The sequence below is a fragment of the Malurus melanocephalus genome, unplaced genomic scaffold, assembly GCF_030028575.1.
Source record: "Malurus melanocephalus ecotype Western Australia unplaced genomic scaffold, MMel_1.1 scaffold_167, whole genome shotgun sequence".
In the NCBI taxonomy this organism is placed as follows: Eukaryota; Metazoa; Chordata; class Aves; order Passeriformes; family Maluridae; genus Malurus; species Malurus melanocephalus.
The window spans coordinates 562,958-588,917 of NW_026623399.1; the positions used below are offsets into that span (position 1 = coordinate 562,958).

General features: G+C 40.6%; 1 protein-coding gene across 1 annotated transcript in view; it reads right to left on the bottom strand.

The window, feature by feature from the left end:
• Nucleotides 1-1,301: 1,301 nt before the first annotated feature.
• The window catches only part of ARHGAP15 (Rho GTPase activating protein 15), a 320,980-nt gene continuing 296,321 nt past the window's right edge, over nt 1,302-25,960 (bottom strand). Inside the window, exons 13-14 of the mRNA XM_057372241.1 lie at nt 24,539-24,644; nt 1,302-2,612 (exon numbers count right to left, since the gene is read on the bottom strand). Coding sequence (XP_057228224.1) covers nt 2,429-2,612; nt 24,539-24,644 — 290 coding nt within the window. The 3' untranslated portion in view covers nt 1,302-2,428. The remainder of the gene's footprint in view (nt 2,613-24,538; nt 24,645-25,960) is intronic.

The window sequence follows — 25,960 nt, forward strand, 5'->3', positions numbered from 1 at the left end:
TTCTGGTTTCTGCCAATGGCAGGGGCTGATGGGCTGGCTCTTTGACTGATTGTTGAGCCAGTAATTTCCCCCATTAAATGAATGTATGTATTAAAGGAGACAGGAAGAATTGGTCTCTTGGGGAAGGAAGCAGCTTGGTAGCAAGGCATGGTCATTCCTTTGTGTTGTGGGGATGAGRCAGGATCGACATCTGCTGCAGTCCCTGGATTTATATTCTCCTCTGCTGAGAGCCACTTGTGTCCCCCCAAACTGTCTGCCCACATCCAGAGCACTGAGCAGAGAGGTCAGCAYTTTTCATGTAAGGAACCCTTCAAACCCAAAGAAAGCCTCATGTGTCCACAAGTTTCCTCTTTTTTTTTTTTTTTCTCCCCCAAACCAGTTGATCTTAAGAGAGATACGACGCATTTCATAAGCCTTGTTTTATAAAAACAAGACAAGAGGAGGCTCCATGCTCCGAAGAGAGCTTGAAAGAAGATTAATTAATTAATTAAGGATCTTTTCTTCTGAGTGCAACAGGCTCCAAGTAACAAGTGAACTTTTCATTTCCAGTAATAGCAGAAATTACTTCAATAGCATGATTGTGAGCACCCGTGGGGCCATAATGTGAATGGTCTTTATTAAGGAACAGACTGAACTCCTGACTATCTTTCTTCCAGTCATTTCCACAGGCCATAAACAGCGCCTGGTTTGTTGCTATTAAAAGAGTCTACAGACGATGATGCTGAAAAGCATCGCTGTTTAAGCACTCATGGCTTGACATTAACATGAAAAATATTTTCTTGAACACAAAGTGAATTCGGGTCCTCCGGTATGTTATAATTTTGTTCAGAAGTGATTGCGCTGGATATTTGTGATGTGAGGGAGAATTTATTGGATTTTGGTGTTTTTCATTTTCATGGCTGGTCACTACCCCTCTGTTTTGCTTGACTTTTCAGATATGTGGAGTCAGAAAAAGCATCTCACAGCCAGWTTTTATGTTTTCTTGGTGTTATTTTCTGCCTGTGTTAGTACCTGACCGAAGAGCCAGGTCTCAGTTAACGATCAGGCCTCATTAGATATTTGTTCCCATAAATGACTGCTCCAAGGAATGACCTCTCTTGAATAACATGGAATTTTGCACAGGAGTGCCAAATAAAAACTGAAACAATCCACGATCTGCTGAGGTGATATATTGAAGACATATCTCTCATGCACAGCAGACCTATGCATTAATCCTATGTTTTGGGGTCTTTAATTGCTTTAAATATTTGCTTCTGGATCTGTGTTTCACACATCTTATTTACATGGTTTATTTTTCATTTTATGAACAAATCGATAACCAGACAGACTCTTTACCACACTGGATTAGTTTTATTTATTCTCTTTGAACTTGATTAAAAAGCTGTCAAACATAAGTCTACATTTTATCAGCAGAATACTTTTACAAAACAGGGTAGGAGATGTGTATAGCTGGAAACATACATTTCAAAATGAAACAATATTTGATATATTCTAGACAGTTACCCYTTTGTTTATCCATGACAACTGAAACTAACCATCAAATGCATAAATTGATTCAAGTCTAGCCAAGTAATCCTAAGGGCATATGAAAAGGCTTTTTTTTAAAGTTCTTTCTAGATGAATTTAATGTAGTTCACCAATAAAGCATCCTCAGGAGCACAATACAAATGCTACAGAACATGAGATAGCTGGGGAAAGCGGGCAGATGTACAGTGTGATGAAGAATCAAAATGGATGTTACATTAAAATGAGCAGTCATGCAATGTCTTCATTTCATGTATTGCGTTTAAGTAAAAATGCCAAAGTTCCAATTCCATTTTTAATTTCTTTTAGGCACTGTTATGCAAATAGTGACATTCTCATTTTGCTTGTGTTTGTTTATTTTATTTGTTTAAAAGCATTAAATGATTTTTTTTCCCAGTTCTTGGGGTAGGCAAATTGATTATTCATCATATCTTTAATTTTCAACGTATATCAAAGAGAAAGGTAAATTATACTCAGATTAGCTATGAACGATCTCATATTGCTGCTTTAATTCAATGCTTTTAATATACACATTTTAATCCGTTCCCACAAACCACCTCAATTATTATTTGTCTTTCTGTGCCATTGCATATGTTGGTAAAACAGCATTTTTTTATGGTCTAGGGCCATATGCTGTATGCTCAGCTTGCAGGAAAAGTGACACTTGGAGTGCTAGCATAATGAAACTCTCAAAGGGTTAATGCAGAATACATATAGGCAAATGTTGACAATATTTTTTATCCCAATGTTTGAAAATTAGACACAAAATCATCATTAAGTTTGCACAAAATGAGGCATCTGTCACTTGAAAGAAAAAGAAATATTTCAGAAATATGTTTACAGAAATGTAAAAATATTAGACATCAAGACAGATGTGAACGTTTTCAATAACAGGCCCTGTCTGTCAGTCTTCCTCCGAGCCGAAGATCTTGCTGTACTCACTCAGCATAAGTTCAACTATCTGATTTTGGTACAGCATGTGGACTGCCATGTTCCCTGTCTCCTTTTCAGGTCTAAGGAGTGTTGGTCCAAACACAATTCCTAAGCTTTGTGTTGACATTAGATTCACGGATTCCTTGGCTGCTATCCTGTTGACAAAAGGAAAGAAGTGGTTAAAAAAGAAGGGTGTCAGAGGAGCCACTGTGGCTCTTGGAGAACACAGAGGGACTTTTTAACTGTTTCTCTGATAGGGGCGTTGGTTTGGTTAACTTCTCAAAAAAGAAAAATTTCTGCCATTGTGACAAACAAGGAAAGGAGAGTTTTTGTAGTGCCAGGGAGAAGATTCCCTGCTTCCCTTAATGTGGTCTCCAGTACTGAAAGAGTTGGGAAAACCAAAAAAAAAGCCCCTTAATACAGAGCTCATATGAAACACGTTCCTTCTGCTAATTTAAATCCAATAAAGTGAGTATGGTCTGAAATGGATTGTGAAATTTATGTAACTAAAGACTTTTGCATGCCTTATCCTGACACAAAGTTTCTTGAAAGACACAGAGACCACATACCTTAACAAGATGACTTAGAAAATAATGGTAAGGATTATAACCTTTGATATCTTTATTACCCACAAAATTACAAGAGAAGGACTATTATTATTAAGAGTTGATCTTGTGTCTWTATTAAGACTTAATATTCCTGTGGAAAGGGCATTAAGGATGGAGAGTTCTGGTCTAAGAACAGCACAGGTTTAATGGATGGAGTTTAGGTAGGAAGTTTGGCATAAATCTCTGYGGTGGTGAGTGCAGGCTAAGTAGAAATCCATTTCCCTCAGCCCTTCAGAATGTATTATGTATCCTAGGGTTGGAAAGACTAGTAAATGAAGATACATATTTTATAAATAAATTGCACAGTTCTACCAAGGAATGCAAACTAAATGCAACTTTATTATGTAAATGTTTGAATTTATGGATGCTTCCTTAACCTGCTAGTTTTAACTCAAGTATTCCAAGAGGATTGTTGAAGCCAAGTTCTGCTTTTCACCCTCCTCTGCCATTGTCACTCATTTACCTTTTTAAAATCCAGACAGCAATTTAAAAACCATCAGAGCTGTCTCTGTTTTCCATACCTGTTGCTGAATTTACAGCAACCCACACTATGAGGGAAAAAAACCTCTGAGACCTAATGGCTTCAGGCACTTTAAAAAGGATTTCTTTCATGTTAGTGGGTGGGTCACACAGCAAAAAGCATCTCTTGTGGATTTGTGCCAATCTTGTCGTTTGCCACATTCCTTGAGCATCGACACTCGTGGTTTTTTTCCCATATATAAATAGGAAGAATTACTTCGTTCTGCCTCATGCTAGTAACCGTGGTGTCCATTGCACAAAACACTCTCCATATGGCACTCATCAGATTGGCTTAACTATTAGTTTCTTAAAATATAGCATCTTCATTAAATTTTTAAAAAATTAATTATCTTTCCTCTGTGGCAATATTAATATATCATCTCTTCTCTTAAGAGTTCAAAAAGTCTCAAAAGTTAGTAGTTCTGTTGCCAAGCGACTGTGTGGGCTTCTGATGGATGTCACACATCTTTATCACAATTAAAAATGTTACAGAGGTGACGAGATTGTTTTGCTTAATGCCACTGATGCAGAGGCATTTACAGCAAGCTTGGGGCCTCTCCAGGAGAGAGACTTGATTTCTGTTGAGCTTGCTATGTGGTAAAAATTGGAAACTTCATAAAATATTTGGAGATGACATCAGCAGGAGTAATATGTGTTCCCATAGGGGGAATTCAGGAGTTTTGTCTCGGGTAACTTTAGAGATAATCTATTTAGCAGCATTTAATGCACTTTGGCAATAATAGGCAGCAGTGATGGAGCTGGAGAAACTCCTTGTGGGGAGAAGGAAATACTGAACCATGGATAAGCAGAATGAGGGTGAAGAAAAGTGGTGACAGAGCTCAGTTTACTGGAGGGACTGGAGGAGAAAATGTGGAGTGGGATGTTGAGCTGCCGTGCTCCTGATGMGGACACAGAAAATGGAAGGTGCACAGCCAAGCCCTCTGTCCTTGCTTGCCATCTTTCTGAAGGAGAGCAATTCCCCTGGTTTATCCTGCAGATTCCTTCCTTTTCATGAAATCCTGGCAAAGTCCAGGCACGACAGCATTTCCCAGCAATCAGGAGCTGAGGGTATGGCATGAGGAAAAGGAGGATGTGCATGGAGTGTGTTGGTTTTGGAGAGAATCTGTCTCTCCAGATTCACCAAAATGCAGCGTGACACTAAAAACATTTAATTTGGGGGCCCTGAGCTTAATGCTAGAATAAGCAGTATTGTATTGAGAAAATATCTTGATAATCTTTGATATATTCATGCAGTTTCTCTTGTTTTCATGACCATAATGACAAAAAAACATAAACCAAGCAACCTTGGAAACATGGAAAGTCTGAATTGTTAAATAATATGTGGTAAAACACAGCTACCGGAGAGGTAGAAGGATGGAATTCAATCCAGCCTGAATAGAATAATTGTAAGTTTTGCATTTTACGTCTTTTTGAATTACAAATATTTACCAAAGAAATTCTATAACTGATATTTTTATCATCTATCCACAAAAGCAGAAGTCAAAGCAAATAAAAATCAAATATGCACATTTAATGCTATTACTATAGCTACTAACTGAAATTGAGTTGTTAAAAGAGAAAATACTGAAAAAAATGGGCAAGATTTTTTTTTTTTTTTTTTTTTTTTTTTTTTTTTGGCAAGGAAAAGAGCAGAAAGAGTGATACACCATTTTCAACATAAAGAGTGAAAGGAAATGCCACAGGTACTTTTTGTCAAGCCCAAATGAAAGGAGCAATGATCCATCAATTTAAGGTTATTTTAGAAACAATCTATAATCCGGTGCCACAGATGTTGGAACCATATCAAGAAATTGTTGGGTGCTATGCTGCACAGGATTATTTTTTTTTCCTCCAAAATAACTGAGCTTCAAGAATGTCTTCAGTCCTTAAAGATCACAAGTCAGGAGATATGCAGAAAATACAGTTCTCATTATTAATAGTAATGAAATTAATGATGTATTAAAACAGCAGAAGTGTCTGATAGGAGGGCTGTGGTGTCAATGGCAGATATATAAGGAAAAATACTTGGAATTTATGCTTTGGCTGTTRCCAAGGCAACTGCAAGCTGGAAAACGTGTGACAGAGAGCAGGGCAAGTCTACAGCTAARAGGGTCATTGTATGGTGAGTTGGCTCTCCAGATCCATTAAACCTACACTTTTCAAACTCTCTAAATAAAATCATTATTAGTTTTGACATTTGGAAAGCACACTGGATTATTGCTCCAAACACAGTAGGTGTTAGGAAATGTTCTTCAWCCATTTTTATTTCATGCTAACTGCTGAGGAGGAGAAAAGGGTTTCAACAGTGACTCTGACTCCTTAACATCTCAATATTCCTACTGCACATAAAAAATTGGGGAATYCAGTGTACTTGGGGAGGAAATCCCTGTTGGAAAGGATACTGTTTTACTGGAGGCTGGAGAGTGTCGGAGGGTAGAGCCAGCTGCTTTGAGAACTGCTCACTTTWGTTTTCTTATCCTTTTCCAGCCTACGAGGATTTAATTTTGCTCAATGTCAGGGGCATTTCTACCCTTTGCAGAACTGATTTTAGCCATGCCTGACATTTTTGCACTGTTTTAAATCATGTTTAAGGGTAACTTTTCAATAACTCAATCCTGCTACTCTTCCACGAACTGCTAATATATAGACTATGACTAAAGGACAACATGTGACAAAATGAGGGGGTCAGAAAAGTAAGAAGAGATCACTCAGTATGAGGTTATGGGCCAGAATGGCAGGTGTAGGAAATGCCATCCCCTGAATTYGATGGGATAAAAGTTGGTCTTATCACAATTCTGTCTGTCAGTTATGCAGAATATTTGTGTTCACTAGGGAAGTCACTGCCACTAGAGACAGAAACCAAGACCTACACAGAGGCCAAGAGAGATTAAAGATAAATAGGAATAAAGAAAACTCYCCCAAAAGGATTAAAAATGCTGTATTTGTGGCATCTCTCCTCTTGATATAGAAACTAACGTTAAGGAATTAGGAGCCAGATCCTCTCTGAGGGGGGTGTTCCATGTCAGCCCATTTGGGTGAATTTTGCACCTTTGCTGAACTTTGCTGGTGACCACTGTCACAGCCAGAGCTGCTCATCCCGAAGGATGACGGGACTGATCTGAAATGTAAGTTCCTATGAACTGCCTTAACCAGGTCAAAATGTGTGCATCCCATCGATTCACTTTGCCACTAATTAACCTCAAATAAGCCAATATCTGTTTCCTATCTCTATTCAGGCATATGCAAATGTAGCATTRTAGCTTAAGGTCTTGGCCCTGGGAAGGGCTCAGCTGCCTTTGGCTCTCCCCAGCAATAATTCTGTGAACAGGTCTCTTCTCTGCACTGTTACAGGCCAGTTTGTACGCAGCAGCTTYCTGCCTTTTGGTATTGCAGAGCTCCCAATCAATTTGAACGTGTTAAAATTCATTCTCTTATGATGAGCAGCTTCCAGCTCAACATTTTCCGCTCCTCTCCTTCCCAAATGCTGGTTCACAGGAGTTAAAAAATAACAGGTATTACATACTTTGCTTTAGTGACAAGACATTTGGGAAGGAATCATCCAACCTTGAAATAAAATCTTTATTGAAAGCAATTCCACATCCATGCCAGTCAGATACATGGTATGATCAGAGGAGGTGTCCCAGGGGAAAGCTCAGTGCCGGAGACAGGGTTGATTACTTGGACCTCCTGTCAGTTCTTAACTCATTGACAATGGCTCAGACACTCAGTACAACTTTGTTTTCTTTATTTGGAAGTAAAGTTAATACACTTACCTTAACTGTGCCAAATGTACTGGAAAATAACCTGATAATAAAACGTACCGTCCTAGGAGGTGATAATGCCTGTGTGTGTATAAGCACATTTTCGCAGGGCTTTTGCAGATGGGTTTTTCAGCGTTATGAAGGAGCCACAGCTACAACATGATGCACAGATAACCTAAACTCACAGGTTTTTTTTCTCAGCATACTTCTTTTTCATTTAAGGCATGCTACACACTTTCCTGAGATACAGCATATCACGGCAACGTCATTTTCTGTCATCAATTTATTTTGGTTCAGCTGCAATCGTTTTTCTGGTAAGAATTTGAGTGGATTTTGGTGCTAAAAAGACAAGTGAGCTGCAGCTTTGAGAGTTCTGTAAATAGGGGTCCTACAACAGGTCARAACTTTATAGAGATACCCATATCCAGCTGGATCCATCAGCTCCAAAGAGAAACCAAAATACACCCAACGTGGAAGAAGAGTGAAGAACCTGTGCATTGATTAACTCCATCTTGGGAAAATCATGGAGGTAATTGATGCTAAATGAGCCCCTGATGCCACAAACTCCATCTCTGTAAACTGTTCAATTCCTTGCACTGCTACATAGAAAAATGTAAAATTCAGCATTAAATTCAGATGGTTGATATCTTATGGATACAGACTAAATCTCATTGTTATCTCTGTCATGGCTTTATAGGTGCACTTCAGTGGTATTCACCAGCTGATGAAGCCAAGTGCAAACATCATCAGGAGAGTTCTCAGCTTGTRGGATCTGAACCCTGTGATGGGAACAGGGAGCTTGTTCTGTATGGAACTGAGACCTGAGGCTTCTGCTCATAGAGGAGTTCCAAAACACTACAATGTCTGTGCTTTTCAAAATGTGCCGTGTGGTTTCCTCTGCAACAAATAAGCCCAATTCAGGGGTCACAGTGCACTAATAGAGTTTTAAGCTYCTTGTATCTGGCTGTATAAAACATGAAGGTATTTTAAATCCCTGTTTGTTCCGTAGGTAGAATTTGAAACAATAGCTAGGCTGGTAATAGAGAAAGCAGGTCATGGCGTATGATATGTTACAAGAGGGGTCAGGGATAGTTCAGACATACTTAAGAGCTTGCTTTTGCTGAAAATAGCCTCGATGGCTGCTGGCCTACAGAAACTCCATAGGCTTCCTGTGCTCTGCAGCTGTGGGTTCGTGTTACAGCTCTTTGGGAAAAATCCCTTCTCCTCGGTCGCTCTGGGATGCAAGAACGAGCACTTGGTGCTGCCTTCCTGCCCAGACCAGCCTTTCAGTGTGGCCATTGGGTGGCTAAATATAGCACCTGGACAGCTGACAGGGACCCCGAGGAGAATGGGCTTCCTCAGGGGATCCCCYGCATATCTCACAGCACGAGCCCTTCCCTGGATGAACTGCCTTGGAGCCCGGCCCTAAACGAAAATAATAACTGCACTGACTCCCAACATTGCTTCACAGTTGGCTGGATAGACTGTGAAAAAGCTGAAGAAAGGCATTTATTCTGGCTTAGCCTGGTTTAATGAGGGAACAGTTAAAAATAAAGTCTCCTCAGCACTGAGTGAACTTTGCTCCCTGTATGACGACCCTGCAGAAGAGCATGTGTGCTCTTGTCTTTGCACATACCTCACAGTGCCTGTGTCGTGGAGAAAGACTTTATCTTCTGGGTGGCTGAGGACAGCATGTAAAAATACATTTAGATATCTAAAGATACTCCAGTCTCTACAAGGTTTTAATTCAGAAAATTGCTTTGGAGAGTTTCTGCTTGTTCTTCCGTACAAGGGGAGGTGCTCCTGCTCCACTGAGCGGTTTATCTGCACCTCAGCCTTGGGATTGTTTGTTTCTCTGGACATTTCCTGAGTCACAGAAGCTCCAAAGGCAGGAGGGGCACATTGGTGCACGGAAAGTAAGGGCAGTCACCACATTGTGGCTCCACCAAAGACCCTGGTGTGGGCAAAGGCTCACGTCCCACTCCCCCAAACCAAAGAGATGGGTTTAGAATCTTTCCACAAAATACTACAAAWATTTCAGGTCTCCCTTTTGAAAAACTGATCCCACTGGGTGAACCTGCTAGGTTCTTCCATTTATTGACAGCCAGCACTCTGTCCTCCCAGTTTGGCTTGGGTTTTAATTTTTTATGCATGAATGCCAGCTGGTTCTGGCTGGTGCTCCTAAGAGGACAGATCTGGCCAGTCCGTGTTCCTGCTGTGCTGCAGTTTGCCTGTTTGGTAGGAGTCAGCTGAAGGCCATCAACATCCTCAAGGAGSATCCTCTGGCTGCAGCTCTGTGCCCAAGACGTTCATTTTTGCCTTCTTTRGCAGCCCTGTAGCAGCAAATACATCCCAGAAAAGAGCAAACCCCTGCTCAAAAGYCACACGGGCACTGTGAGGATGAGCTTCTCCTTGGAGAGGGGATGGGAGAGAGCAAAACCTCCKGTGACAGATGTTGGGCAGATGCTGMTGCACTTCCTAAAGGTGTTTGGGTAGCAGARTGACAAAGGCAGTGAGACTCCATATTCAAACAGGGGTATACTCCAGAGAGGCCTTAAATGTATTTTTGGCTGATGGCGTAATTTTTGCTGTGCTTGATTTTTTTTATTGTTTTTAAAATTTATTTTTAAATTCTATTTCTGATTTTTTTTTTTTCTCCAGAGCAGCTAGCTTATTGTAAAGACCAACCTGTCAGAGGTCCTGGATCTGTAAGTTTTTTGTCCTGATTGGTTCAGAAGGCAACAGATAGTTTTAAATAAATAAAGCTTTAACTTTTTAAATTGCTTAAATATTTTTGCTCAAGAATGCCCGAAGCTACATTTTCTTGTAACATTAAAAATAAAAAGCAGTTAGTAATAATCTCGCTTAAATCACGAATTGTAAATATAGAACCTTTATCATCAGCACAGCACATCCAAAAATGTCTTTGTAAAATAAATCAAATTATGTGAGTTAATTGATTCCAGGCAACATCAGCAACTGCAGGTGGAAACTGAATAACAGGATGTTTATTAATGAGGGACTATTAATCAAAATTGACAATATCAATTCCTGTTTCTTTTATTTGAATTCTACCTGCAAAATCCATGAACATACTCGCTGGATTTTAAAATAAAAATTTAAAAGTAAAGAAAATGCTGACACTTGGGATTTTAGCTTTAGATGTAGGGCTATTTGTTTAAACAGCGAAAGGATATCCTAAATCCAATTTGACAGGCAATGCCAAAGATGCCAGTGGTAATTAATTAGCACTTAATTTAGACCACAGAACAACAGGATATGGAATTGGTGCTCAGTGCCATTTCCCCTTAGGCTTCATCTCATGAGGGTCAGGAGTATGGCTGTTGCATTGAAGGTCAGTAAATAAATTGGGGGAACACATTGACACTGGACTTTTCATGATAGATATCCTTCACCCTTATTGCTGCCTCTGGCTATGGCTGATGAGAAAAGGACTGCAATTGTTCTGTGAAGAATGCTGTGGTGCCCAGGCTCRAGTGGAGCAAGGTGGTGCCTGAGCTCATGGGTCCAGCAGTCACTGTGCTGGCAGAGAAATGCCCCAGCTCTGCATCTGGGCTGGAAATAAACTCCTGACTGTAGCACAGAAAGCTTGAGGAACTCTGACAGGCGAGAAAATTCACTTAAAAGCAACCCTTAAGTTTGCTAGATTTGTGAGCTTAGCTCTAGATTAAGCATAATTAAAATCAAGGGAAGATTTTAAAGTGAGGTTAGAAACTAGGTCAGCAAGGGAAAAAACATTTCCTTATTATCCTCTTGTCTTTGTCTTAATAATATTTGGTACTCCTCCATAGAGCTAAAGGCTCTTAATAAAGGTGGATTAATGTTATTAACAGCATTGTTTTCTGATGGGGACACCGAGGCTTTGATGTGCCTAATGATGGACAAACAGAAAGTACAAGGCAACAAAGCAGAGCCACCAGTCCTGGTTTGTAACTCAGTGAGAGAAGCCCCTCTCTGCAGCATACCCAAAGCAAGGAGGGATTTGGAAAGCACACAGGAGACCCCATGTCCCTTCCTCCCAGAGCATCAACTGCGTTCTTTGGTTCACATTTTCTGGTATGAAAGGTAGAAGGATSATGAGGCTCGGTATTATAATTAAATCCTCCTGCTCCCAGTAAAATTAGTGCATCTGTCAGACATTTCCACGCTCTCTCTTCCAGTAATCTCTACCTGTCTTTCACAGGAGGGCCTCGGGTGGAAGGTGTCAGCACTGCCAGTGCCACTCAGTGATGTTACAGCTTTCTGAAATCCCTTCTCACAAACTGTGCCCTACTACACTTCAGAGTCCTGTTCCCCACGTCCCACAGGGGCTGAACAATGGGAATTTCAGTATTCACAGCAGGGTGGCTCTTGCTGCACATCCCAGCTCTACTCCACTTGCACAGTTCTATCCCCTTGCTCCCCTGAAGGGCTGTCTGCATTGCTACATCACAAAAACACTGAGCTAGACAGCAGTCTGTGCTCAGAAAATKTATTTTGGAAGCCCCAGGTTAGGAGTTATTTTAACTTTCACTTCATCACACCCTTTGCAGCATCTCTCTCTGGGCAGTGAGTGAAATTTTGATTACTCTGAAAGCCAGTGACAAAAATCCCAGAGACTGGAAGCCACAATTGAGTCCGAATTTCACCTTATATGAGCTTAACTTTTCTCATTTTGGATGATATCTACTTTTACTAAGTGGAATTACTGTTTTTGACTATGTTCAATTTATAACCTCTTGCAGCCYTCAATTACAGCCTTTTTGTGCTATAATCCAGTTGACAGAAAATAGCTCAGCCCTGGATATGACAGGTTTACTTTCTGACTTAGAGCCCAGAAGGGGCAATTGAGTGGAATTTCAACCTGGGATGTTGAGCTGTAGACAACCTGCTCAGAAATTCATCTTTRCTTCTGAGTCTAGAGCAGTCCATGAAAATCACAGTTTCACTAACAACACTRGTTTTGACCAGTGCCATGAATTAATTATTAAGTTCTGTGAGAAAACCAGTAATTTGTGAYGTTAAAATCAGAATGTGGCAAAGAAATCCACAAAACTCAGGGAACAAACTCTCAGCAAAGTTTTCATTTTCTTTGAATTTTTATATCATAGAATCACTGAATCATTTAGATTGGAAAAGAACTTTAAAAATATCAAATCAAAGCATTGTAATTAGTTCATAAATTATTTTGTTTCAAGTCTTTTTTTAATAATTAAAAAATTCAAATGTTGGCCTATTAACTGTCCCCAATATAAAATCTCTGATTTTTTTTTTTATCCTGCATCACCACCATCTTGTTGTTTAAAATGCAAGTCTTTTTGCCGTGATCCACCCAACAGAGATGATTTTTTATGGGATCTGACCTCAACCGGGATTTTTCTCTTACAGGTTCAGTTCTGAGCTCTCCACAAGCTGCGATTGCAATGTATATGCACTGCAYTTGGATCAGATTTGAAAGATGCTTTAACATGCCTCCCAGCACCACGATTGTTTCAGCCCTGATACYGAGCACGAGTAGGATGAACGCAGCTCTTAAATGCACTAGTGAGTATGTGCCACGAGTCTTTGATTTCTTTAAACTTATTTACATTTTCCTCGCCCTTGAGCAATGAATTTACTATGTCAGCATTGTCTTTCCTACTTACACTTTGTCTGTCTCGTCCCCTCACCTTAGCTTGATGTTTATTTTTTTGTGCACGTGTTTAGTTCGCTGCACTAAATGCAGGGACTGCCTGGAGTGGAGGATTTTCCATATATTGTGTCTTTCTAGGAAGCACCCTTTGTAGTACTGCAACTTCTGCAATATTTCCTGGCTTTAAACCAGCTTTGGATTTTCTCATTAGTTCCTTTAAAGTCAGATACCTATTCACACATGTAGTGGTCTCAGATGACTCTGGTCTGACTGCCTYAGATACTTTTATAAAGTCTTTATTCTCTACACAGTCAGCCCTAMCTCTCTCAGTAGCTGCATTTCTTTCATCTTCGAACCTTCAAGTGACCAGATTTGCCAATATCTGCTTCTGCCTGACCYTGATCAAAATCCACAGTTAAAAAAACTGGTGAGAAAATATTCAGGAGTCTCTTAGACCTCCTAACCCAAACCATGTCCAACAGGGATTGAAGGATTTAGGAACAACAGGGACAATCCTGCTGTTGCTATCAAGGCCTATGCATTAGTCTTGGGAAAACTCACATAAGCAGCAGCTTCCAGGACACCTCTGTGTAGGTGCTGCCCCTCCAGCAGAAAATATCTGTCCTGAAGTGAATGGTTGTAAATGGATTTACAAGCTGAGAGTGCCTCTTGAGCAAGCACATATTGTAGTTTCAGGATACAGAACTGTATAAATGTAATTTAATATGAGAAGCAATGGAAAGCTCTTGGTGTGCAATTGGGAAGGGTTAAACAGCTCCTCACCACAGCAGCCAGGTGAGAACCAAAATGTGTTCCACAAGATGTGAAATTTGCCCTGGACAGAAATCAGGGCTGGCTCTGAGTCCAGAGCAGCTGCAGTGACTTCCATGGGGTGGATGTTCTGGAGGAATGAAAACTCCTTTTTAGAAGACTCTTATCCAGACATGGAAACAATCTGGGCTGCCTGAGGAGAAGGTTAAGTTGCCTGCTACTACTGCTGCCACAGCCCTGTGAAAATCCTCYTGGACTCAGAATCTGAACAAGACAAACTGATGTTCCCAGTAAACTTTTCTSACTGGAAAGCTCCCATATGCTGTAGGGATGTCCCACATGCCCTGTGCTGATGGTGGTGATTGCTGATGGTGTTGGGTGAAGGCCTGGGCTTGCCAGTGTGGATGGCAATGATCTGGGARGTGGGAACAGTTTCCAGATGGATGAAGTGCAATCCTGAGGTGGTCTGGGGAGCCTGACACAGTGCTGACACAGGAACATGGTGCAAAAAGTTTGTGCTTTTTCCATGGAAGTGCAAGGAGAGCTACAGGAGGATCTGTAAAAATGGTGTGACTTTTCTGAATTCCTTTTTCTTGGCTTATCTCCGTGGCAAGGGGTCTTCCTTTGGACGACCACAGGAAAGTTCTGGAGTGGATGTGGCAGTGCTGTCCAATGTCAGGGCTGAGGTGGGTGCAGAATCCTCAGCTTAGAGGAGGTAACTGGTTTCATCTTGTGAACCAGYGGAGGAGGCAAATTGGCTGGAGAGAGCTGCTTCACAGATTTATGATTTTACATCKCACCATAATGCGTAATGTACGAAAAGATAAATATTTTCCGTTCAGCAACATCTTGCTGTATTTTCATCTAACTCCATAATTGTAATTATAAAGTGAACGTAACCTGTATCAAATTATGATTTTGTTAACATATTGAATGAGGACAAGAAAAATAAATACCAGATTTTATACTGTACAGGCACATGAAGGTATAGTAAAAAAATCTGGTTTCCTTGACCACATTGTCATAATATGCATATATAACTGCTTATTGAATCCAGGCTGTGTAGACAACAGAAAGAACACTGGCTCCATACCATCACAATGCATGCCCACAACAAAGAGGAGGAAAGAACAGGCTCTTTCATTGTGTGTTTCTAAGTATTACCAACATAAGGGCTAAAAACTACCTCTGTCTGAAGTGTATCTATACACCCATGCATAAGTTATTAACTGGGCTCCCTCAGCACAGTTGCTGAAAATATTAATATATTCAAATTATATTCTAGCTACTGCAAAAACAGTMGATCAGACAAATGTATTAAAATCTCTTCAGACAAAAGGAGTCATGTTATTTATAAAGTTCCTCACACTACCACCCCCCCTCAMTGGAACACAAACCTTCATTGTATAGAGTACACGAGAATGCAAGATGATCCTTAGATGTCAAAATGTGGCTTAAAGTTTGAATGTAATCATAAAACACTGACTCCAACGCTCGCCATAAACAAATTGTCASTGGCATTATGTAACTTGGACTATTCACARAGTATAAAAGACGGGAAGAATAAAWGGTGGCTGCCAAACTCTATGGGCCAAACCCGAAGGTTGTGCCAAATTGCGCCAGTGRGCTGGGAATTGCAAACCCAGCGTGGAATTCGGATTTACACCCCTCAGTTCTTGGGCTGCTTAGAGCGAGATTAAGGCTATTTTYTATTCAGTTTGTCAGTAAGGCAGCAAAGCAGCAACCAGTGGCTTCTGCAGCCCCCCTGCTCGCTCTTAGTGGGAGATGGGAAAGTGGGACAAAAGTTTCCTAATTGCCACAGGACCCGTTTTTGTACAGAGTGGCTTTCTGGGCTGCAAGCAGCCACAGTCAGCCACCAGCAATGCAGCCTGGAAAGGGAAGCATCACACTTAAATCTGGTGGTCTTGAATTTTTCATGTTAATGTTCTGTAGGGTGCTGCCTCCTTGGGCTGAGACCCTGCTCTTCACTCGGACTCCTCTGGAAAACTGATTAACGAGGGGTGACCATTCACCAAGGCACAAGGTCTTGTTTGTGCACAACAACCAATCATTCATGGATACTTTTCTTCACCCCAGGCTTTAGGAGTAAAATATGTCTGAAGATACATGCACTGCACAGATTTAAATTGCAGCTGATGGTTGWATTAATGCCCCTTATCAGGCACAACAACCAAACTGGGTGATTGCCCACCCCACCTTTTCCCCCGCCCTTCCTTTAAAAAGTAAAATGACATTTTTCTCCCAGCCTGAAATAATTGCTGAAGCAGAGATACTGGTTTAACTCATTATGAATTATTAGTGGAAAAGTGGGTCTCAGAAGTATGTTACATCTGAAATATTTTTCGTCACTTGAACATGTGCCGTCCAGAACTGGCCCTGTTCTACCAGGCACTGGGAACAAACACTTCGCATTCACAGATGCTCCTAATTTGGTGTGGTTTGGAGTGTAATTTAGATCAAACGTATCCATGTAAATGAGTCAGGGTTTCTTAATTAGGTGCCTCTAAAGAAAAAACTTGGACCACATCAGTAGGTGTGGGTGTGGTGCCCACAGTACTGGAATCTTTCTATAGATGAAGCTGAGTTTTGTTCAGGCATACTGTAGGTTTTTCTTTCCTTTTTTATTTTTTTTTCTTTTTTTTTTTTTCCTCTAAAGCACAATAATAAATCTGCAGATGGCATAGACATAAAGACGCTACTTCAGAGGAGCTGTCTAAAACACTGTCTCTTTGGCAAATGCCTTAAAGTAGGTCATTCTGCTGTGATTTAGGTTTATATTTCATTGCCAGCTTTTTGTTCCCATTACAAGTAGGGTGCATTCCAGTCCACAGATTTGCTCTTCATTTTTTTTTTTTTTTTAAGATTGGTTTTCATTTACAAGAATTTGTAGATCCTCGTAAGAAAACGGCCGATACCCTGTCAGAAGTAGTAATCATACACTTGACCACAAAAAGAGATGTATGAAGGTGATAACCTGTAAATAYTGGAATGTAAAGTACCACTCTCTGGAAGGAAAAATTGTATTGATTCTCTTAACATGGTGATTGAAATGATTGTTGCCTCTTTTGCAGTGTGTGAAAAAGGATTTGATCTAATGTCATTCCAGAGCCCTCATGGAGCAGGGCCATCCACAGCCTTAGTTGTTCAGGTATTTGCTTTTGCTTTTTGTATATTTGCCACAGAAAAGCATGCATTTTATAGCTTATTATATAAAAAAAGAAAAACAAAAAAAAAAACAGGGGCTGTTTTCCCATCAAATTGCTGGGGGATTTACATGCCAAACTCTCACTAGCCTTAATGAATTACCTGCATAAATTCCCTTTCAATCAATAGTAGAATAGATCCTATTGTGTTATATTAATTATTTTGCACAGAAGGCTGACATTTTGGCATTAAGGCCCTTTGTTTTGTTTTAAGTTCCAGTGAATATCTGARACACTTCAAGCAAATTATTTATTTCTCAACCTTAATTCTGAGAAAAATCACGTATCTTTAGGYACAAAAATGAAAATCATTGCAATTTACTCTTTGGTGACCTGGTCGTGGACATTTGTGTGTTAGGGCCCAATCTCCACAAACAGCAAAAGAAAGAAGGGGGAAAAAGCCATTGTAATGAATTGAGCATTCCTAATTTTGGCCAACAAAAAAAAAAAAAAAAATTCAGCTGGAAAGAACACTAACCCCAAGCAATATTAAGAGGTTACAAAATCACATAAATTAACTCTGCCGGTGATTTTTTTGCTAAAACTGATGCGAGTGCAAACCAGAAGCAGGATTCTCACGTGGTCCTGATTAACTGGAGAGTCCTTAGCAGCAAGCAGCCCTTCCCTKGGATGTGCTGGCCAGATGCACACGTACACCCAGAGCACATGGAGGAGCCTTCAAAGGCCTGGGGGGCTCGGCTGGGGGACTGGGAGCGAAGAGTGGAAGTGAAAAGTGTTGGCTGTGTCGTGGTGGGAAAGCGCCTTACCCTCTCCATTCCTCACTTTCTTCATCTACACAACTAGGATAATAAAACTTACTGACCTGAAAAGGAAGTTTGGAGATTTAATTAATGTTTGAAAAGCTTTTTTTGAGATCGTTTGATATTGAGTAATGTGGGGTGAACAATAGGAGCTCTYGGAAACAGGGGCTCTATCTATCAGGATTTGTGTACTGCACTCAGCACAATGGTGCCGCGCAGCCACAGAGTCAACTGTGTCATAAATATTTAAATTAAAACTATGTTAATTATTTTTATCATTCTGTTATTTGCTGATACACCAGTTCAGTACTTGGTAGCATTGAAAAGCACCGAGTGCAATTATTTTGCCTGACTGTTATGAAAATCAGGGTTTATATTTTTAAATACAGTTGTGGAAATAGGAAGTAGATGGAAGCAAGAGGTGAAAATATGCTTTTAATTACTCATCATCCTTCTCGTTAAAAGCACTAAGCTATAAGGTATTTGGGGAAGAGCTAAACTTTGTAAACTTTCACATTCTTCAAAAAGTAGGATTTGGCATGACTGCAAAATCTTCAGTAGCAATCTTCAGTAGTCTTCACACCACCCCAAAGTGCACAAAATCAAAATACATGAAGATGCTGCTGAAAGACTGGATTTTTTTTTTTTTTTTTTTTTCCGGTAACCCAAAATCTCCTGTTACTCCTGTCCTGTGCACACTTGTGCCTGGTGCACATTTTCTTGTGTCCACTCATTTCCAAAGGGCGAGTTTAGTAGAGTGATGTGTGCTTAACACAGAGAACACGGGTTTAATTCTTCTCCTTCCCCCAAAATGAGCCCTGGGAAGCTGTGRCAAATGGGATGAGTGTTGGCATTGCTCCAGCTCCTTTGTAAAACTCTTCCATGGCTGAAACTGAGAAAAGCATGTGCACAAAAGCACATCTCGGTATATATTTGCCTTTCTCAAGTTAAAAGATGATTAAATCATTTCATGGAAATCTTAGAATGCTACTCAGGGAAACCTGAGTTTTATGTAACTGGTCAGTCCATCTACTCACTCCTGTGGTGCAAGAGGATATTCCTCCTCCTCACATTTCCAGYAGCTGCTCCCAAAGCTTGTAGGAGTACAGCTAAACTTTTCTCCTTGATGSTGTCCCATGGCTGAAAACCAAAAGCTGTTTCTGAGTAACCCGATTATAAAGAAAGGTCCTGATTCAGGAAATAATTTCAACAAATAGTCTTTCCTGTGCCTTCAGTTAAAGGCTTCTGCATATTCCTGAATTTGGGCATTTTTCCTGAGGGAAAATTTAAATGCCTTTCCCATATTTTGGATTGTAGGTGTTCCTCAGGCTCACTGAGGCTTCCCAAATAGAAGGTTTTTCTTTTATATTGTCCTTTCATTCTGGGGATTGTTTTTAATTTTCAGTAGCTTTTACCTATATTATTATTATTATTATTATTATTATTATTATTATTATTATTACTATTATTATTAATCGAAAGCTTGCACAGTTCATAGTGTAATCTGTTCTTTTGCGGTGTGAGAAAAGGGTTCTCCTGAGCCTACATTTAATACATGAGCCTGCCTGAAAACTGCTGATATGACACGTAGTTTAGCAGTGAAAATCACATATGTTTGCTACATCTTTCCTCCACCAACTTTAGAGGGGGAAAAAAAAAAAGTTTGCAGACATCCCCTGCTTAGCATTACTATATGTTGCACTTTAACTTCATTTTCTGGTTTCCCCTCAGAATTCTGGGTACTGCTGCTGGACTTGTCATCACATTGTCATTGTGTCCTGGTGTGCAGGCTACTGTGGGCTGCTGGCTGTACGTGGCTTTGCTGTTTTTTATCTTTTTCTTAGTTTTTAATAGGTAAAAWCAAGTCTGTTTAGTTGCATGTAGTTTCTGATTTTCAGAATGTAGCTGCCACGCGTCGTGAGGTTTGAGGTGGGGGGACGGTTCCTCCCCCACCTTTGTCAAGGTTGGATGTTTTCTCCTGTTCACAAACCAGTGAACATGGGGGAAGAAGTTGTTTTTTTTTTCAAAACAACACAAGATGAATACCTATTTTGTTAAACAATATATTAATATCAGTGGGTTTGTCTGAGATACATAGTTCTATTCTTGGCGAGGGCACATTTCCAGTCAAACCGATGCAAAGAATTAATAGTAGGAATAAGATTAAGAATTTGGGCAGAGAGGGGAGAGAATCAGGAAGAAAATCACCAYTCTCCCTCTGAAAGAGAAGAAAGCCTGGATGGCATGTAAAAATTCCTTGCCATGCTACGTAGAATATGGGAAAAAAAGGAGCAAAATAAATGGAGTTTGTTGGATTCAAAGGTGAATTAAAAAGAATCAGCTCCTGCCCGGACAAGGCGGCCAGATAGGGCACATTAACAGATCCACGTGATGAACCAAGAGGCAACTGCAGAGCTCCCCAGACAACCTGGCTGAAGTGGCTGCCAAGGAGGCAGATGCTGCTGCTGGAAGAATCTCTTCCACAGTTGGGCATCTGGGTTCCGCTTTCCACGTAAGGGAGAGGGATGGGAGCGCCGCGCCGGCCCCTGCCTTCCCGTTTAATTATTTCAACATCCATTTTACAGTTTTGTAAATAACAGGCGTTATCCTGCCGTTGTGGGGGGAAATCAGAAGCAGGGAGAGGGGGTTTTGTCTCCAATCCATCGGATGGGGATGGCCAGAGCGGAGCTTGGCTGCCCTGTGCTCCAGCCTGGTCAGATGTGCCACAGCGCGGGTCTGGGAGTCGCAGAGCTGCCTTGTGGTGGCACGGAGCTCAACCTAATAAGCAGAGCAGGCTGAAATTCATTAATTTAACATTAATAAGCACAGCTTATTAGCTCAGGCACAGTGCTGTATAATGCAGGCACACAGCTTCTGGAGCAGAGCGGCGTCCGCCCGCGCCAGCTCGGAGCGCGGTGCTGAGGATCCAGCCAGGGTGYTCCTCTTCCCTGCTGCATTTTGCATAAGGGAAAAGAGGAGTTTTGTGGTCACTGGAGAGGTTTCCATGCAAATAAAAAATGCCCTCCAGGTTTTTGTATTGTCTTGCTGGTTTATGCCAAGACTTTGTGTAAATGAAATTTCTTGTGCCTCAGTTTCCTAGTAGGTAACAGATTATAAAATAATATAAAGAGTGAAATTCTCCTTCTGCSTCCCTTGTATCACAAATCTGTGACTAAACTGCTGGGTTCAAATAATGGTTTCTCAGATAGGGATTGGTTGTGTTCAGTTCATGTTTGTGCAGGGAGTCCAGACAAGGATTCTGCACCATTTGACATCTTGTGTGTGCCTGAAAAATGGAACCAGAAAGGTGCATCAGTTTTATCTGGTACCTGTGATTAGCTCACTTTGTTTGGGAGTAAAAGCCAGGTGTGAGTCAGGAAGAGGAAAGAGAGGAGRCCTGTGGAACTGGTGTATGGGACAGAAATACATTGGCTGTATTGATCTAGCAAATACTCCCTAAACATGTTTTCTGTAGTCCTTTATTGAGGAAAATCCCTACTCAGCTTGGGTTTTTTTGTTTCTGCCCTGTGTAAAGTCTACTTGTTTGGCTTGCTCATCTTTGGGAAGCAGGATGAATAACCTAATAGTAGTTGTGCTCAATTATTTCCAGCATGAGTCATAATAAAACAATTCCTTATGGAATTAGACTGACAAGAGCTATTTGACATGTCTGTTCAGCCCTATATTTTGTCTATTCTGCTTTTAAGTGGAAGAAATTTCATGGAAAGATGAACAGGGATGTCAGTGGGTTGCGTTTTTTCCTATCAAATGCAAAAACCTTAAAAGAACAGGTACTGCAGCCCCAAGCTTTGCTTTTAATCCACCTCCTGTGGACTTCATACACTGCACTGTGACTTCTTGCAGCTTCAGAGAGCTTGGTTTAAGAGAGATACATGGCCCCAGTGTTAATCCCTGCTGCCAGGCCTTTCTCACAGACTCTCTCATCACCTGCTTTGTCTGGATTTCTAAGAGGACCTTTCTGAAGTGCATTTCTCATTGTTATTTSTGCTTGATCTGGACCTGCTCCTGCAGACTGGATTGCTGCAGACTGGCTCAGGATAAGGYAAAGGTTGGGTTCTCGTGCTGAGTGTCAATAAGACAGAGGCTCTCATGTGCTGTACCAAAGTCACAGACTTCAACAGCCCCGTGGTCCAGGTCTGTACAGCCCTGTTCTGTTTGTCTGACAGGAAAGAAAGGAGGAGGAGAAGGGTAGGAGAAGGAGGGGAAGGCCATGGAAAGAGCATAGCTGCAATCCTTCATCTTCTCCCCATCAGAACCCCCTCAAAACCAGTTCAGTGTTGGGCAAGACAGTCATCTCTATCACCAAATGCAGAAATTGCAGTAATATGCCTCAAATACAGCCAGTTTAGTTATTTCTCTGACTTATCAGAGACTTTCAAAACTCCTGTGGTTCACCCTGCGAAAGGTCTGTGATCAAAGGGGATGGTGCAAGCCTGTGCTGAGGGACATTGGCATCCCTCTTATGAAGAGTGTCCCTAAAATAATRTATTTCTACATTTTCTAACCCCTGCAAACTAGTTGTGTTTCCCAGGTTGATGCAAACAAACACACATCATCTGTATTTGCATATTGTAAGCATCACATCCTTACTAAAAATCTAAGTAYACTACTTTATTCTTATTTATGGAGCCATGAGGCCATTCAGACTGGCCCCTGTCTTTAGCATCAACAAGATCAAGAGCACACACATGCTTTATTTGTTTGGGTTGTTTGTTTTTTTGTTTTTTTATTTTGGTGCCTTCAATAACTGTTCTACTGGTACTTCCATATCAATGGAGCAAAGCTTATGGAATGGCCCTGTCTTTTCCTGAGGATGTGTTTGAGGCAGAGAAGATGACTGACCTTCTTCAGAGAGACTCAGACAATTACTTCCCTAATGCTCAAACCCCCAAACGGCTCCACTGTCACACCTTCCTGCCTTCCATCACTCTGAGCCACTGTGTCACCTCAGTGTTCCTCTGCGTTATGAACTGTTGCTATTTTATTTCCTCTATTTCAGTGGTTTTATTTTTTCCTTTCATTTTCTTTTCTCCAAAAAAACCACCAGCGTCGGGTCCAGTTTTGCCAGTTATTCCACACATCCACAGCAGGAAACAATTGCTGTCCCAAATAGATTATGCTCTAAAAAGCCAAGGCAGACAAAGGAAGTATTATCATCATTTTGTAAACAAGGAACCAAGGCACAGGGAGATTAAATGATTTACCCAAGGTCACCCAGAACATCCGGTCAAAGCCAAGAACTGAACCCACGTCTCCTGAGCCTCAATCAAGTGATTTAACTATGAGATCAAAGACTTATTGTGTATACCTGATATCTCTCCCCTAAGACATGGCAACAAAACTTTTCTGGGTTAGGATCAATGCCACGCAGAGTGCAGTAAATTTTGTATATGGCATATCTGTGCTGACAGCGTGTACCCACTTCTTGCACTCAGGCTCTTCCCAGGAAATRATTTCCCTTATTATTCTTCCATTGACAGTAATAAATTATCATCCTTCTSTGGATAACCTGCTGAAGGAGAGAATGTGTGCACACAGTACATCAATGAACACACAGAAAACTGTTTTTCTGCAAGGCCAAACTCAGTCATTTTATGGACTGCTTAAAATCCTTCCATGCTTAATGAAATGGGGACATTCCCACAACTATATGGACTTCATTTTGCCATTTCAGCTGGAAGCTGCAAAACAAGATAAAGGATCTACATCTTTTACATGCACATGCCAAGAAATGATCACTTATAAAGGCATCATTCATTATAAGCTCAGAGTAGTCTTTGATTTGGAGCCTTAATCACTCACTCACTGGGGTCAGTATATCATTACTGGGATGAAATACTTCTCTGTGCCTTGATGGGGCCCAGATCCTGCTTAGTCCCTTCAGTTTTTGGGGTAGTTTGGCTGAAAAGTGACCTTAAAAAACGGCATGTGTAGTGCCAACAGCAAGGGGGAACAGGATTACAGGACCCTGCCCTTCATGTGCACCTTTTTTTAGGTGTTTCTCCCCTTCCTGCAGGTCAAACAGCTCCAGTGGGTGTCTGATGAGCCCTGTGGGCCATGTGTGCTTCTACTGTTAATGCCATGAAGCATCAGAAGAAAACCTGARGTGAGTGTGACACCCTGGGTTGATTTTTTGGGTCCACACCTCTTGCAAACGCAGCTCAGAGAGTGTGGAAACCATTGGGGAGCAATGAAGGGGAACATCATGGAGTCGTTTTTCTTCCTCTGTAGTATCTCAGCAACATCAGGAGAGCAAAGATGCACTTCCAAACCTCTCCTCAGCATTTCTTAGGTGTCCTGTTGTCACAAGCTCYTTGTCAGGGACTAGAGCACAGGCTGTGTTTTCTTGAGTGATGTTATTTCTACTCAACACAGCACAGGATCAGTAGAGGTGATTGTTAAAMAGGGATGTCAGTATTGAAAATGGGATTATCCAACAGGCCACTGCTGGAAAAACCAAATCAAATTGGCCAAATGCAATCTGGAAGATGCTGCCTTTGCCCAGGTCAGTGTAYCTGTAACATGGCAATCCCAAAGTTTCTGAGTGCACTGAAGGAAATGGAATTGCCCTGCTTTCTACTAAAGGAAAAATTGGGGATTTTTCTTAGACATCCTGATTTCTTGTGCAGGAATAGGATAGACATAGACACCATAAATCATGCCTAGTTTTGCCAAAGAATGTAATTATCTTTGGTATTTTAGATGACACTTCTGATAGGATTAGGACACCACATACTGATTTCTTTTAAAATTACTGATCTGGAAGTGCCATGGTTGTACTTACTTCTGTAGATGTTCAAAAAGGATTTTCATCGTGTCATAGTTGGGTTGAGGGAGYTTCTTTACCAGGCTCCTTATGGATTTGATGCGTGTGGCATTGTCCTGGATTTCTAAGGGGAAAAAAGAGAGAAAATAACAACTTGAGAACCAAATTAGGACATGGCTTTGCACAGTGCTGGAGCTGGTACCTTACAAGAAAAGTCATCATGAAGACATGGTAAAAACCAGAATATTTCACACCTTCTTTCACCTTAACAGAGAACAAGAGTAGTTCACAAAGATTAAAATTTCTCCTTAATCTTAAGAAAGCATTTTCTGGTAACAAAAGAATATTTTTTTATTTTATTTTATTAGACTACTAAACCATCTTCCTTAGATAAAATACCTCCAAGAAGTGAGACCCACATCTTAAATGGAAATGTCCTTTGTAATTACGTTTGTCCAGTGGTGCAGCTTCTTTGATAGGTGCACTTTCCAGGTAATCCTTGTTGTCCTTTTTTTTCCTCAACATTATTAATTCCACTATATTTATGAATCTCTGTCCTTAACACCCCATCATATTTGAAAACATGAAATGATTTGCTGTTGTTTTAGTAGTCCTTCCTGGTGAGCAATTATTTAGAGAAACTATTCCACTGTGGTGATTTTCTCATACCTGCAACATCCCACAGCTGCAGGAATTTCTCAATTTCGGCAGGAAACCATTTCTATTTCCAACTTGCAATTAGTGAAAAAGAATTAGTAAAAAGAATGCAGCACCAAGGCTTTAATCTCTCTTCTTTGAGGTGATAAGAACATTTTTATTGTTTTTGTTAAGGTATACCTTCCTGTTTTACCATGATTCTTAAGTTTTGTGAGAAGGGCTTGGCTGATATTTTCATCAATTTGTCTAAGATGTTGCAAGTAAAGCAAAGTCATGTACAATTGTGCTTTCATTTAGGAACAGATTAGATAAGGTACCAGTAGGTCTGACGTAGGGAAAACATCTTGCATGTTACATGCCCTAGATAACCTGAGAACACTTTTCTGATCTTATCATCTATGATTTAATTATCACCTATCATTCTTCGTATATGTTCCTCTTTAATATTCATATTACCCTAGCACTCAGAGATCTCAATCAGGATTAAATCCCAGTTGCAGTAGGTGCTGCATAAGCATACGTGGTGATTAGTGCCTTGATTTAAAGATTTCACCAAAAAGAAAGTTTCAAAAAAATTTTCCTGCAATCAAGCTTAATTTAATAATTACAATTACTGGGATAATATTCCTTCCTCAGCATGCATTACTAATTCCTGTTGAGATTAATACTTCACACACAGAGATATAGATATTTATATTATTTATAATTTTAACAGTTAGATAAACATGGAAGACAAAGAGCTACAARTAGGCAGTGCATAGGTGTAAGTTTCCAGTAAAAAAA